Source organism: Capsicum annuum, chromosome 2 (genome assembly GCF_002878395.1).
Source record: "Capsicum annuum cultivar UCD-10X-F1 chromosome 2, UCD10Xv1.1, whole genome shotgun sequence".
In the NCBI taxonomy this organism is placed as follows: Eukaryota; Viridiplantae; Streptophyta; class Magnoliopsida; order Solanales; family Solanaceae; genus Capsicum; species Capsicum annuum.
Window position 1 is genome coordinate 125,541,496 of NC_061112.1, and position 16,581 is coordinate 125,558,076.

Sequence of the window (16,581 nt, forward strand, 5' to 3'; positions counted from 1 at the left end):
ATATTCATATGACTCAAAAAATTCATATTTCTCAAAAATTTACAGTACTCAGAAATATTTTTCACTGTACTTTACTTCAATTTCTCACTGCTTGAAATAAAAAATAGTAAAGCCCGAATTTTTCCCATTTTCAATGTTCGTTGAATGTATTGTTATTTTCATATGCATAGAGGAGGACTTACCTACGTTACTTTTGCTAATTGCATATTTCATTTTGTCATCGATGTAACTTGTTTCACGAGGTTGAATAAGCTTGTCGTTCTGTTATATTTCTATTGATTGTAGTATCTTGAGATTGTCTTGACAAAATATTGAAAAGTGTCTCCTATATTTGCTAATTAATAGTTGCTTAAATTTAGTGATCGTAATATTTTAGTATTCGATATTGATATTATTTGTTATGCCTAAATTAGTTCTTACAAATTGTTGAGTTGCTAGAGGCACCAATATACTAGTTAACAGTTTAGTAGTATTTTTCTAAAAAATATTTTTTCACTCCAATCAAACATTAGAAAATATTTTTCTAAAAAATAGTCTCCACTCACCAACCAAACATCATAAAATATTTTTCGGAAAATATTTTCCACTCACCAACCAAACATGAGAAAATAAGTAGAAAACCAACTTATTTTTCAGGAAAACATTTTCCATGAAAAATATTTTCCATCATACCAAACACACCCTATGTGTATAATAAGCTATTATATTGTGATCTCGTTATATTTTTTCCCTGTGTTGTAGATTGCTGGGCAGAACCAGATGAACGGCCTAGTTGTGAGGAAATCTTGTCACGGCTAGTAGAATGCAGGTCTTCTGCTAATTGATTCTTTACATTCCTGGTGGAATATTAGAACGAGGATTAGTTCTTCGATGAAAATTGTATATATATGTTGCAGACTTTCAACATCAATTTCGTTAAACGTTTAAGTCTATAAAACAGAATGTTCATAAATTTTGAGTTGTACACTTCTCATGGTTCTGCTTTTCATTCCCTTTTTCATTTTGCCACAACCTTTTATGCGGAATCGCCGTGTTACTTCGTTGAAAAGGTTTGTTTAAAGATCGGACATTAACGTATATAACCTACAATCAAAATCAAATTAAAAAAAAAAAAACATGGATGCTGCAGGAATCATTCATAATAATCTGACTCCCAAAACATAATTAGGGAAGCCAAAGGTATCAAATTGTATGACTCTCAGTTGGAGAGCGCACCACTAGGGGAAAGTACATTCACATGCAAATCGGTATTTAAATTTGCAAAACTTAAAAGGGGTCGCTCGGTTGGGAAACAAGTTATTCCGGGATTAGCTATCTCATCCAGGATAACTAATCATGGAATGAGTTATTTCATGAATTTCATTCCAACCAAACATGGGACAAGTTCATCTTCAAATTAATCCTGGGATTAGTTATCCCTCACCCCTCCTATCATATGACCCCAAAGGAGTCGTTCGGTTGGGAAAGAATTATCTCGAGATAACTAATCCCGGATTAGTTATCCCACCATGCATATGGGATAATTTATCTCATCACTATGGTGTAAATAATGGAATAAATAATCTCAGTATTAATTAATGCCTCACACCAAACATGGGACATTTTACCCCAAAACTATTTATCCCTACTATTTCAACCAAATTGACACACAAAAGTGTGTCTTTGAACATATAAATATAAACTAAGTTATTAACAATCTTTCCTAACATTGAAATTTAGTTGGATGCAGTTTTTTATTCCTTTCAGAAAATGCTTCGTGTCTAAGTGTCCCTACTGCTTATAGCCTCATAATTCATACATTCTCCCAGCAAAACCTCTTACTCTTACAATCTTCGCATCCACGCAACTCTCTGTATAGCTTTGATTTTATCTACTCTTCTAACAGAATAACTTTTCTGAGATAGCATGCATAGGCTGTAGTGTGAGGACCAATGCTTCCTCCCATGGGCAAATGAGGTTATTCTTTCACTTTTTGAGTTGTTCTGCGTCGCACAACATTGAGCACCTCTTCTAGGAAACATTGATCCTACAACATCTTAGCCAAATTTACCGAAAGAACAAGTCCAGAAAACATGGTTATCGAGTACTTATTTACATTGCTGGACTAGAAAGAATCCAAAACACGTCCTGTTGATACTTGTCCAGACATCTGAAAGCAAATCTAATGACCCTCATTTGTTTCGTGTTCGGTGATATAGAATTCTAGCCATTTGAAACCAGTGGAGTTCAAGATCACACAAATTTTGCTAAAACTATATATCAATAGCACAGTGACAATAAAGAGAAAGGTGCACCATACTCTGGCCAAGTGCATCTTCTAAAGTAGATTGATTCTGACAGACAATTGTCCTGAATTCAGGTCATTAAGGACTGGATTTAAAGCTTAAATACAAATCAACATTTACCAATCCGTTTAGGAACCAAAAAAATACAAATGGCCGTAACTTCTGTGCTTGTCTGTTCCTCACACGTCATAGAACCATGAAGATTCATAGAAAAACAACAGGATCTTGTGTGTCAATGGAACCTTTGCATGGGGCATCCGGATTATTTTTTCCATTCTGATGTCCCTTTAAGATTTTACAACATTATAGCAATGTTTAAGATCCCACTAAGACAAGGAGCTTTCAGTTGGCACCTATGTAGATTGGACTCTCTAAAAATGATGTCGCACCCGTGACGATCCTTCAAAAATGTACTACTTTTGAAGGATCTGACAAACACCCGTGAACATTTTTTAAGAGTCCGAGCAAGATAGCTTATGTAACCTCGGCCTTTTCCCCCCCTCTTTTGATTAGGTAAACGAATTATATTAATCAGAAGGCCAAAAACGGCCGCATACAAGAAGTATACCAAAAAGTAAGAACCGACAAAACGACATGGTTCTCTCAAGAAGCATAACCCATGGCTTTTTTAGTGGACATGTAACACGAATGACATGTAATACCATGTAAGGATCCTCTCAACTATCCTGCTTTTAAGAAGGTAAGGATTCTCTCAACTTTTTTCAGGAAAAAAATTCTAAAAGGTCCGCAATCTAATAAAACATCTACGTAAAGACGTTATGGCCAACTTTTAAGAAAGGACAGGAATCTCAGACCTGATAATAGTAATCTCAAGACCTAATATCATATGACAAAACTTGAAATCTACTCAGCAAATTTGACTTGTATTTCCCAACTTCAGCATCCTCAGCAGACTCAGGGGTGGACCTGATGATTGATATGGCTCCAGCCTGATGTAAGACCGCGGCAGCCTCATCTGCAGTATAAGAAAAAGCACTAAAAACTACATCCATTCAATCAAATAGGCAAGCACGGATAACAAGTGCCTCGGCAAGGTGTTCTTGTAACAACCGACAATAATGGAATGTGTCGAGCTAACCTGTACGCTAGAAAACATCAGTCCCTGGCCCTAGCAACATTGAGGGCACGTTTGGACATGATTTGGAATCAGGTTGATTTGAAGTTGAAATTTTGTTTGGACATGCAATTTGGATCTCAAAAATTGTACACTTATTCTCACGAACAAGAAAATCCCACGATTTGTGAAAACAATGAAAAATTTCCCAATTCTTGCAATTTTACTAAATGAGCAAATCATAATTCATAACAAAAGGTTTTTGTAAAAACTCTTAACATTTATTCATCGAACTATGTCATCACGTCGGGCATGCATTTTCCGATTAGATGATAGAGAAAACGAAATAACATTTTCACTTTGAGTCGGTCGTTAGTCAGTGTCATTGGCAAACCGTGTCATCGTGTTATATTTCGTGAATCTTTCATCACTTCTTTGGTATTCCCGCGAAAATTATGTGACACGGCAGAAGCTGTGACAATGGTCACCTGTGTGTCAAAGTCATCATGATCCATGCCTTGTCTAAGTATACTGAATCTACTTTTTCAAGCTTCAAAGCTCATTAGACAAAGTAGAAAGTAAAGCAGGTTGGATTATCCAACCTTGTTGAAGACATTGAAGAAGTAATGAACTCAAACAGAAAACAAAGTAAACTTGGTTCCAGCTTTCAGTTATAACTGTTCTAATAGTTAGTTACAAAGTAGTTAACGGCTAGTTGAGTTAGTTAGGCATATCACAAGCTAGTATATATACATAACAATGTACATTGTTCTATTCATTCAATACAAGCAGTTACTCTTCTCTCTCATCTTCTTCTTCTCTCAGTTCTCTTCCTCCCTTCTTCTACAAACACTATCAAACTCTGTACTTTCTCCATTGTTGAATAAACAAGAAGCTTACTGCTATCTTGTATAATTACATGGTATCAAAGCTTTACTCACTAGAAAACTAGTAGAGCAAGATCGATTCTAGCATATTGAATCAAGATCAAGAAGTCTTGAATCAGGGTTTACAAATCTGCAATAATGGTGAATCAAAATGTTGTTGTTGATGCTGCTGAAGCATCCAGAGTTACTCCCAATTTATTGGACTACAATCATCCTCTCTTTCTAAGCCCTTCTGATGTACATGGCATACAAATCATCTCTTTTCAATTGACAGGAATTGAGAACTATTCAGTCTGGTTTAGATCCATGCATATAGCCTTACTAGGGAGAAATAAGTTGGGCATGGTAGATGGAACATGCTCTAAAGATAAGTTCTCAAATGAGTTGAGTAGTCACTAGGAAAGAGAATGCAATTGTACTTTCTTGGATCATGAATTCAGTTTATAAAGAGTTACTTGGTGGAATCATGTATGCATCTGTAGCTAGGGTAGTTTGGAATGAGCTATCTGAAAGGTTTAACAAAGTTGATGGGGCAAGAACCTTTAATCTGCACACAGATATCACATTGTCTCAAGGAACTGCCTCAGTGTCTGTGTATTTTTCAAAACTAAAGGATTTGTGGGAAGAATTTGAGGCTCTTGTGCCTGTACCTGGGTGTGAATGTGAGAAATCAAAAGAATATGTACTGCATCTGCAGAAACTGAAACTATTTCAGTTTCTTATGGGTCTGAATGAGACCTACACACAAGCAAGAAGTCAAATCTTGCTTATGACCCCTCTCCCAAATGTGAACCAAGCTTATGCAATGATCATAAGTGATGAAAGTCAAAAATCTGTTGCAAGTCAGGCTGGAATCTTGGGAATGAATCCTGCAGTTAATGCCAAGAACCTTAAGATAGCCATGTATGCAAGAAATGGTCCAGGTGGAAACAACAATCAGAAGTTCAAGAAAAATTTCAATCTGCAATGTGATTTCTGCAAACTGAAGGGGCACTCTAAGGAAAACTGCTAGAAGATAGTAGGCTATCCTCAAGATTACAAGGCTAAGAAGAAGTTCAAACATAAAGGGAAAAACACAACTTACAATGTGTCTTTAATGGATCAGGGTGGCTATGATCAGTGTGCAGGTCAGTACTCTCATTCTATGCAGAAGTGGTCTAGTAAGGACGTAGGACAGTCTCTGGTGTCTGATAGTCGGCTAGAGCAGTTGAGTCAGATGGGAAATGTTGCATTCACCAAGGAACAATATGGTCAAATCTTGCAAATGATCAACAAAAACAACTCTGTTAACACACCTTGTGAGTCTGCAAATGTAACAAGTGCAGGTATTTCTGCTTGTCTAGCCTCTTTTGATTCTCAGAAAAGGGATTATAGATACTAGTGCTACTAACCATATGGTTGGAAACTCAAACCTGTTACTTAACAAGAGTGTTACAGAGTTGGCAAAACCAAAGAAGGTATATCTACCAAATGGTGACACTACAATGGACACTCATGTGGGAACTAGTTGCCTGTCAGAAGGAAATAACATCACAAATGTCTATCACATTCCACAGTTTACATGTAACCTTCTATCAGTGTCACAAGTAACTAAGGAGTGGAATTGCTCAGTGAAGTTCTTTCCTGATTTCTGTGTTTTCCAGGATCTTTGTACTGGAAAGGTGAGGGGGATTGGTAAGCTTGATGGAGGACTATATGTGCTTAGAGATCAGCCAAGGAAAGAGGTTGCAGTAGCAACTAAAGCATCTAGTAAACTAGCTGTGGAAAGAACTAAAACTGAAGTAGATCTGTGGCATCAAAGGTTGGGACATGCATCAACCAGTGTGCAGAAAAGATTATATCTCAAGAAGTTCAAGTAATAGAAGATAGAATAAAGCAATGTAGTATCTGTCCTAGTGCTAAACAAACTAGGTTACGTTTTCTATCTACTAACAGTCAAAATACATGTTGTTTTGATCTTGTACACATGGATGTTTGGGGACCTTACAAAGTACCAACTATGAATCGAAATAGATATTTTGTAACAGTGGTTGATGATTTTTCAAGGTACACTTGGATATTTCTGTTAAAACTTAAGTCTGATGTGCGTGTTCAGATTCAACACTTTCTTGTATATGTCAAAACTCAGCTTGACAAGGCTATCAAAGTAGTGAGGACTGATAATGGTACTGAGTTTGTAAACTCAATATGTAAAGAGTTGTTCCAGGAACATGGCATAGTTCATCAAACTACATGTCCATATTCTCCTCAGCAAAATGGTGTTGCTGAGAGAAAACACAGACATATCCTAGAAGTGACAAGAGCTATCAGATTTCAGGCTGAAATTCCAATAAGGTTCTGGGGTTATTGTGTTCTAACTGCAGTATATATCATCAATAGGTTGCCTAGTCTAGTCATTCAGTTTGTGAGTTCTTATGAAAAATTGTATGGTAAGCAACCAAATTGTGATCATCTCAGAGTAGTGGGATGCCTGAGCTATGTCAAAGTACTGAATGAACATGATAAGCTCATGTCTAGAACAAGGACATGCATCATGATGGGGTACTCTAGCACTCAGAAGGGATAGGTCCTATATGATTTATCTACTAACATTTTTTCTATATGTAGAGAGGGAAGATATATTTCCTTTTAAGGAACTCAAGAAGCAGCCTCAGGCACCTCAACATGTGTTCCCTTTAGAAGATCAGTATCCAGTAACTACTGAGGTCACGCAGATTCCTATACAGGTCTCATCCCAAAGGACTACTACCTCAGACAGTCAGCAAGAGCAACTACCACCAAGGGAACCTACTCTTAGACAATCCATAACAAAGGTATACTAAAGGAGGTCAAGTAGAAGTCAAGGGGCTACTCAACAAGAGCAACAACTCCAGAGCATTCCTACCACTACACAAGCTGCATCTCAAGCAGTTGCATCTCAGGATCAAAGAAAGTCAACTAGAGAAAGAAAGTGAATGACTTTGTTTCCAAAAACACAAAGAAGGTACCTCATGCTCTTGCAAATCATGTGTCTTATGATAGGCTTTCTCAGTCATACAAGAGCTATGTGATGAAGACTTCATGTGTTGCTGAACCTACAAGCTATTCTGAAGCCTGCAAAGACCCTAGATGGGTGTAAGCAATGAAGAATAAAATAGAAACATTGAATTCTAACAACACCTGGAAGGTTGTTACCTTGCCTGAAGGAAAGAAGGCTATTGGTTGCAAATGAATATATAAAGTGAAGTATAAGGCCTAAGGTGAAGTTGAGAGGTTTAAAGCAAGACTAGTAGCAAAGGGTTTATAGACAAAGAGAAGGCATTGATTACCAAGAAACATTTTCTCCAGCAGTGAAAATGAAGACAGTAAGAACTGTACTTGCTGAAGCAGCTAGAAATCACTGGTGTGTCCAACAAATGGATGTCTACAATGCTTTCCTAAATGGTGATCTTTATGATGAAGTGTACATGGATCTACCTCAGAGATTTGCTAGTCAGGGGGAGAATGCAGTATGTAGACTACTCAAATCCTTATATGGTCTTAAACAAGCACCAAGGCAATGGAACACCAAGCTATCAGAGATTTTGGTAAGATCTCACTTCATTCAGAGTCAGTATGATCCATCTTTGTATATCAGGAAGACAACAGAAGGCATCATTCTTGTACTAGTATATGTTGAAGACATATTGATCACAGGAGATAGTCTAAAGCTGATAAAAGAGACCAAGACAATTTTACACCAAAACTTCAAGATGAAGGATCTAGGTGAGCTGAGATACTTCCTAGGAATAGAATTTGCAAGGACTGACAAAGGAATACTGATGCATCAGAGAAAATATGCTTTAGAGTTACTATCTGAGCTAGGCTTAACAGCAGCCAAGCCTGCAGCCACTCTTATGGACTACAACACCAAGCTAACATCTAGACAGTTTGATGAGCATGTTAAGCATGGACAGACTGCTAAGGATCCACTAGCAAACCAAGGTGTTTATCAAAAATGGATTGGAAAGCTGTTGTACCTAACTATGACAAGGACAGACATAGCCTTTTGTGTTCAAACACTCAGTCAGTTTCTTCAAGATCCTAAAAGATCACACATGGAGGCAACACTCAGAGTAGTAAAGTATGTGAAAGGACAACCAAATCCAGGTGTGTTGTTGTCTAGTGGTTCAGATAATAAAGTGAGTGCCTACTGTGATGTAGACTGGGCAGTTTGTCCTCAAACTAGAAGGTCTGTAACTGGTTACTTTGTGAAGATTGGAGAGTCAGGATAGAAATCAAAGAAACAAAACAACGTCTCTAAGAGCTCAGCTGAGGCAGAGTTCAGAAGTCTTGCAGCAGTGACAACTGAACTGGAATGGATTCTAGGTCTGATGAAGGAAATTGGAAGTGAAGCAATGCTACCTATGGATGTGTTCAGTGATAGCAAGTCTGCACTACAAATAGCTGCTAATCCAATATATCATGAGAGGTCAAAGCATATTGATATTGACTGTTTCTTTATAAGGGAAAAAATAGTCCAAGGAATGATCAAGACACACTACATTGCTACTCAAGATCAACCTGCACACATGCTAACTAAAGAACTGACAAGAGGTCAACAAACTCATCTCAATATCAAGCTAGGAATCTGTGACATCTTCACACCTTCCTAGCTTGAGGGGGAGTGTTGAAGACATTGAAGAAGTAGTGAACTCAAACAGAAAACAAAGTAGACTTGGTTCCAGCTTTCAGTTATAACTGTTCTAATAGTTAGTTACAAAGTAGTTAACGGCTAGTTGAGTTAGTTAGGCATATCACAAGCTAGTATATATACATAACAATGTACATTGTTCTATTCATTCAATACAAGCAGTTACTCTTCTCTCTCATCTTCTTCTTCTCTCAGTTCTCTTCCTTCCCTTCTTCTACAAACACTATCAAACTCTGTACTTCCTCCATTGTTGAATAAACAAGAAGCTTACTGCTATCTTGTATACTTACAAACCTATTGCAAAAGAAGCTCTTATTTTTTGACTCAGGAAGGCTAGAAATATTAATCACTGTGTCTCAATAAAATACAGGATAGTCAGTCACGGACACTATGTAACTAATCCAAGCAGTATCCGAGGTTTGTCTGACAAAAGTAGTTCCTAATTTATCTATCCTAAGAGCTTCACTGATAAAAGGAGGACCTGCCAAGTACTCAAAATTACAGAAGATTTCTTGTCCAGCTGATTTTGTCTATTTACTTTGTGCTTCAACAGTTTGGCGGTATAATTAAAGGCATTTAAGACGATGTTTTTCCAAGTAAACATCAAGCATAAATTAGAGTATAGCACAGAAGCATGTGTGGTTGTGGAAATGCCCAGAGATTGTTCAATCACAGAATTCTTGGGTCTAGCCAATAGGTAGAAGAACTACTGAGAAGTTCAACCAGTAAGCAGACTACTCTTGTTAACATATCTTTACAATGTGAAGTAGGGTAACATTCTCGAACAGCTAGATGATTTATGTCTATTAAAGCTGTAGCTACGTTCAGGAAAATAGCACCAAGCTGGTGGTATGATATAAACTCTTATTTTCTCGATTGCTTCGATGTCTATAATTTTAGAGATAAGAGGAAAGCCCTCTCTTGAATTTGAAGATGTAACACAAATATTAATTACCCTCTTCGCCGGGATGATGCATGCACAGTATAATTCATTTGCCTATATGGTGTTAAAGAAATGAATGATTGATTTAAAACACAACAGAAAGGAAGTTCAATCTCATAAATGTGGACAACTCTTTGTGATATTTGGCTTCCCTGATAGCCTAACAATGCTCTCCAAAGAGACTTACATCCAAATAACATAAATAACACATTTCAGAAAAATGCATCCATGGAGTAGTGATTCGGGGGCAAAAAATGACCTGCAGGCCTCGGACGGAGGGAGGAGGCTGGATGTGCAGAATCAAAGGGGAATCCTCATGGATTTAATTTGCAGATAAATTTGAGTCCTGACCTGATTTTGATATTGCAAAAAGAGCCTTCAAGGATTCCTTCCTCGTGCGATCATCTCTGGCAGACTCTAACATGTTCAGAAGCTTTTGAGCCCCACCAATCTCAACTATTTTCATCCTTCTTTCATCTAGGAAACAAAAAATCAAAGTGAAAAAGATTCACCAATAAGAATCTTAAAGTCTCATGATTAGTTCAAACAACTGTCGTGTTTTGACTACAAACTTCAACTATTGCACTTAGAGCAAAAACTGTAAACTATGTTGTTAGTCAGTTATGTCATGCCCCAAAACAGCAGGGGCGAACAAGAACTGTATGAACACCTGTTATACAAATAATCTATGACATGGTCAAATCTATAAGACACCTATTTAGCTGTATAATGTTTCAGATATATAAAGACCAAAAAAATTCTATTCAAGAAATACAGCTGCCTCGTCATAGTACCAGGAAAAGGAACAACAATCAAAGTACAGGTTAACTATGATACTAAAATCTAAGGTACGTGAGTAGTCTCATCTTATATTAGGACAATGAAACGTATTTCCTTATTTTGTACAAGTAATCAGTACGGAGTTCCATTGGCTAAAGTTTCAAAGGAATGTTATGCAGTAAATAAATCACAAAGAATTGGGAAGGCGTCCAGATGCAAGAGACTCGGCTCCACATAGTTCTCCAATGTGTAGATTATTAATATAAAAGAGAACGCGCAGGAGGTTAACATTATCAATTAAATTTAAATGAGCTGCTAATATTATAAAAAGGGTGATCAACCTAGGTTCACTGGATTCATAACTCACAGAATTGTTATTTTGGCTTTCAGATACCAACTATAGTTCTTCTTTGCTGCTTATATCTTTCCACCAGCCTTAAAACATATAGTGATTGCTCCTTACTGCTCTTAAAACAAAGATATTCACACACATAACTAATAACACCAAATTCCTGACATTGTGCACCGAATTGCCAACATATACTTCAACCCATTAAAGAATTGCATATACAGAACAACTCAATTTCCAAGTACTGTGACACAAGCTTACCATCTATAGCAAAACGAGCTAATCTGGACGCACCCATTCTTTTAAATAAGGGATCCTTGACTTCTAGAAGTGAGACAGACTGCTGCATCAGATTGTCTCCTATTTAAATCAGACATTAATATGCCAACGCAAAATCAGACGAGGCAGGAAATCAAATATGGTGCAGTTTATTCTTGTAACCATAAAAATGAGACCTTACCCATGTATGGGAAAATTTGATACCCAATAACAGTAGCAGTCCCAGCAAAAATTAATTTTAAGAGCCATCCTACTTTTCTTTCAGCCTCTTGTTCTATTGACTGTTCATCTAGAAAATCACATAAAAATAAATATCAAAGCATTCCAGTGTTATGAAACCACAAGAGGGAATAGCAAGTTCCCTTAAAAGATAATTGTACAAATTACAACAACAACAGTGTATTCCCACTATGTGGTGTCTGGGGAGGGTAATGTGTACACAGTCCATACCACTACCTCAGATGAAGTAGAGAGACTGTTTCCGATAGACCCCCGGCTTAGGACAAATAACAGTATAACAAACAAAAAACATAAAAACACACGATAAAATGAGATAACACATTGCTAGCTAATACAGGAAACAAGACAATCACAAGATAATACTATAAACTATCTATTCGAAATCATAGACACCAAAACACCACGAACAAGAAACTCCAGACGCAGACAAAGCACTCTTCCCTGCTGTTACGGACGAACTCCTACCCACTAGCCTTCTACCCTAATCTGCGTCCTCCACAACTTCATTGTACAAATTGAAACCAAAAATTAAAAAAAAAAAACTAGTAACAGATAGAGAAACACTAAAGAAGTAATAAGATTCCCAATTTATAGAATAAATCAGGAATAACATTTTTTCCTGATATCTCTTCTAAACTGCTCATTTATTTATCTCAGTAATTAATAACATCTAAAAGATCTTTAAGAAAATCACTCTCATTGAAGAAGTAGAAAAATCAAATAATTGTTACCTCTCCCAAAGCTGGAAGTAGAAAAACGCCGGTGTTGTAAATTTATAGGCGTTCGCCTCCATAGATACTACATTAACATTATTACACAAGTCCATTAACAAATGAAAACAACAGATATTGCTAAATGAAGAATGTGAATTGATGATACTCATAATTTGAGGAATATGGACAGTTTGAGTTTTAGACTTTAGAGGAACGTACAGGACTGAGTCGTGCTGCTATTGTACCCATTCTGCAATGCCAAACAAATAGTGAACCCTTGTCAAGTTTCTGTATAGCAAAGTCCCCTTAATGAAATTGACAACTGCACATTCAGTGCCTACACTGACAATTACAAAGTTTTAAATTACAAAGGGACTATGAATCTTTTATTAGGGAGTCTCGTATCTAATTAAGTTCTCATTTTCTAACGTTAATGTATTAAATTAGTGCGCTATACCAGTTCATCTGTTTTTCTACTACTGAATGCATTAAACTAGTGCGCTGTACTGTCCATCAAGCGGATGAACTGGTATAGCGCACTAATTTAGTCAATTAAACTAGGCTAGACTCCCGTACTCATTTTGACCTAAGATATGCTACTTTTTTATCAGATATTTTGCCTAAATACTCATCTGAAGTCTATATAAATCAAACTTTGATGAGCTAAAATTCATCCATCTCTTGTTATTTTTTAGAACTTCGCTTAATCTACTCAAATGCTCATCTCTCGATACTTTCAGCCTCTTTTAAAATGTCAAATGCTCAAACTTACATCTGAAGTCTAATTCAGCCTCTTTTACTTACATTGATGTAGCTAAGGTGTTTGATAATATGCCTAAAGTAATTAAACAAGCTCTTTTACACCTTGTATAACATTCAAATATTAAACAGACGCACAACACATATTCGCAACAACGCAATGAGAAGATACAATAACTCTTAACGGAAACTAATTAATTACCATTTAAACCTGTAAAATAAATCTAACAAATACACTAAACAGACAAAGTTACAGCACCCAATTACAATATAATCATACACAAAATGCTCAATTTATCTTTGTTTCTGTGTGTGTGAGAGAGAGAGAAATGGAGGACCTGCTTGTTGACTTGGACACTGATGGCGCGACAGATCAATCCATGATCAGCGGGCATTAAGGAAAGGAAAAATTAAAGCTAATATATAAAAATGATCTAAAACTTACACTAAATTATAATTTGATTTAAGTTTTGACAGTACACAAATATGATCTTTAATTATTTAAAATTGCACAAATATAACCTTCAATTCTATGGGGCAAAATGCGTATTCAACACACAAAATTAGGCGCGTCCAGCTTAAAATCTAAGGACATAATACATAATCAACACACAAAATTGGGCGCGTCCAGCTTAAAATCTAAGGACATAATACATAATCTAAAACTTTGACAGTGCACAAATATGACCTTTAACTATTTAAAATTGCACAAATATAACATTGAAATGACTCTTCACTATTATTTTTCATTACTTTTGGCTCAAAAATGAAAATGATATCTAATTTTTTTTGTCACTGCATAAAATGAGCAATATTGAAGATTTATTAATTAGGCGGGTTAGCCTCATACGAAAAAATCAAGCGGGGTATGTATATATATTATAAAGAAGAGGACGAATTTAAGTTATATAATATATCTAAATATTATTTATTTAAATATTAAATTAAAGAGGAAACTATACTAATAATAAAAAAAATTATAATTTTAATAAAACGTTATTAAATTAATGTTATTAAGGATAGTAGTAGTAGTATATTAAACTAACGTTTTTCAAATTAACGTAATTAAAATGTTATTAAATTAACGTTATTAAAATGTTATTAAATTAACGAGGGGCGGACCTACGTGGTTGCCATGGGGTTCACCCGAACCCCCTCGGTAAAAAAATTACATTGTATATATATAAGATAGAAAATGTATATTTATGTACGTATATTAATGTTAACCTTATGAAACAAGGCACTTAGATAGCCTAGAGGTGCTATTTGCTCTTCTTGGGCGCTTATTTCAGTCTACTATGCGAGTTCGATCCCTGCTAGTGGCTGTTTTTTTTAATTAAAAAAAGCTAGATGTTGCTGCTATAGAAATAAATAAATAAATAAATAAATAAATAATAAGAATAATTTTTTAAAATTTAAAAAAAGTTAGGTGCTGCTACTATAGAAATAAATAAAAAAATTATTATAATAATGATAACAACAACAACAACAATAATAATAATAAAAACGACGTCGTTTTAATATAAAAAACAAAACTTTAACAGTACACAAATATGTACCTTTAACTATTCAAAACTGCACAAATATGACCTCTCTCCAAGTCAGCCCTTTTAACGACGTGGTACCGTGTGATTGGATTACCTTTCCACGTAGGCGCGAGTGAGACTCACGCATAGGGTTGCAAAATCGGTGGCCATATTTATTCAGGTTTTGAATAGTTAAAGGTCCTATTTGTGCACTATTAAAGTTTAAGGTCAAAGTTATAATTTGGTGTTGAGTTTAGAGTCATTTTTATGTATTAACTCAAAAATTAAATAAAAAACATTACCATCTATGTAAAATTATTTTTCTTAGATATAGTAATATTTATTTATAATAAATTTATATTGCACTCATAATTCTTTTTAAATACATGATTTACTAGATTTCTAATATAATAAATATAGTATATTTTAAAATACTTATAATACGTCTAAATTGCATACATAATTTATTTTTTAAAATAATAAACAAAAAAAATTATAATAAATGATAAAATGTTTTTTAAACATAGAAAGTAATTTTTTCTTAAACTAAGACCATAATTATGAGATTCATAACAATACTTTTATAATTACTTAATCTAATAACTTGTATTTTATATTTGAACAAACCGTTACTATAAAAATACATATACAAACCATTTTACAGTCCATATTTAACTCAAATCAGTTGAGTTAAATATGGTATAATTAACTATGAATTAAATGTGGAGATTTCTTTTCCATTAAAACCTCTGAATTAACATGATAACCGTTATTTGTTACCAACTGAAATCAAAATTCAAATTTCTCAAAATCAAATTCAACTGAAACTTCTTTTGTCTTCGAAAATTCAAATTAAACAACTATTTTTGTTGAAGGTATTTAATCGTAATATTGTTTTCTTATATGAATTTCATCAGTTATTTGAAATTATTCAAAAAAAAAATTGTTCTGAATTGTTTTTTAATCATTACTGTTATTTCGTTCAATTTTTTTTAGCCATTACTAATGTTTCGTTCAAATATAGTGATCAAAATCAATTTTTCGTTAAATTATTTTTGAATATTTTGAGCCAATAATGATTTTTTGTTAAAGTGATCAAAATTAATTTTCTGTTACGTTGTACAATTCAATAATTTATTTTGTTAAATTGTTTTTGAATATTTTGTAAACGAATTTCGAAAAAAAGTAATACAATAGTAAATTGAACTGATCGAACAATATAGTGATCAAAATCGATTTTTCAAGCTGCTCAAATTCAATTTTTTTTTCTTTTTCACTTCTCTTTTTTTGTTTTTTTTGTTTTTCAATTCTTGTTTTTTTCGTTTTTTTTACTCTTTTATCTCTAACTTTTATTTTGAAAAGACAAATATGTATATCATATACACATATTCAAAAAATATAAAAAATACATCGCCATACAGATCTGATATATATTTACAGTACAAAACATACATATGTATCTGCATATGTATTTACGAAAATACATATCTCACTCATATGTATATATAAATATATAGGACACAAAATCTCTATATAACAAAAGGATAACTGTATACATATACATATAGGTAATAAAAAAATGCATGATACATATCCTATGTGTTTATATATACATGTGAGTCAGATATGTATTTTTGTAAATACTCCCTCCGTCCTAAATTTTCTAATTTGATTTTCCATTTTACTTGTCCTTTTTCATTAATCGAGAAGAGATAATTTTTTTTTCATGTTTTACTCTTTGCATTAATTACTTTTTCTTCAAATTAAAATGTAAACATCATTTAATAGGGCACTATAGTAAACTAGCCATGTTATTAATTATTTTTCTTAATCAATGTGTCATATCAATTTGGGACGGAATTTGGGATGGAGGAGTACATATGAAGATATATATGTATGTTTTTTATCGTAAATACATATAGAGATCTGTACTTATTTTTATTTTGTATATTTTTTGAATATGTATATGTGATATAGATATTTATCTTTTAAAAATAAAAAATAGAGATAGAAGAGTAAAAATATAAAAAATAAAAATCTGAAAAAAGAAGAAGTAAAAAATGAAAAAAAAAA

The 16,581-nt window shown here is 34.2% G+C and overlaps 2 protein-coding genes across 19 annotated transcripts in view; one reads left to right on the plus strand and one right to left on the minus strand.

Annotated features, from left to right (window-relative positions):
* Positions 1–971, plus strand: part of LOC107858119 (serine/threonine-protein kinase EDR1) — a 34,774-nt gene extending 33,803 nt beyond the window's left edge. For all 7 annotated transcript variants that reach the window (XM_047406870.1, XM_047406867.1, XM_047406865.1 and 4 more), the window contains one exon: positions 742–971. In XM_047406870.1, coding sequence (XP_047262826.1) covers positions 742–824 — 83 coding nt within the window. In that variant the 3' untranslated portion in view covers positions 825–971. The remainder of the gene's footprint in view (positions 1–741) is intronic.
* On the minus strand, positions 732–13,456 carry LOC107859274. 12 transcript variants are annotated; one of them, XM_047406877.1, is made up of 8 exons: positions 13,321–13,443; positions 12,443–12,473; positions 12,242–12,308; positions 11,452–11,559; positions 11,253–11,351; positions 10,214–10,339; positions 3,101–3,261; positions 732–836 (listed from the first exon to the last, which is right to left on the minus strand). In XM_047406877.1, exons 2-7 carry the CDS (start codon positions 12,470–12,472, stop codon positions 3,116–3,118), a joined length of 576 nt encoding a protein of 191 aa, XP_047262833.1. In that variant the 5' UTR covers position 12,473; positions 13,321–13,443; the 3' UTR covers positions 732–836; positions 3,101–3,115. The 12 variants fall into 12 exon arrangements, with proteins under 12 accessions (XP_047262833.1, XP_047262837.1, XP_047262832.1 ...); XM_047406876.1 differs by lacking the exon at positions 732–836 and adding an exon at positions 961–1,083; XM_047406875.1 differs by lacking the exon at positions 732–836 and adding an exon at positions 1,542–2,026.
* Between the last annotated feature and the right edge of the window lie 3,125 nt (positions 13,457–16,581).

Bases quoted from the DNA above. Each gene is read 5' to 3' on its own strand.
- LOC107859274 (XM_047406877.1), bottom strand. From the start codon at position 12,472: ATGGGTACAATAGCAGCACGACTCAGTCCT. The intron at 12,309-12,442 runs GTACGTTCCTCT...ATGTTAATGTAG, and splicing joins TAGCAGCACGACTCAGTCCT to TATCTATGGAGGCGAACGCC. The intron at 11,352-11,451 runs GTAAGGTCTCAT...TGATTTAAATAG, and splicing joins TCAAATTTTCCCATACATGG to GAGACAATCTGATGCAGCAG.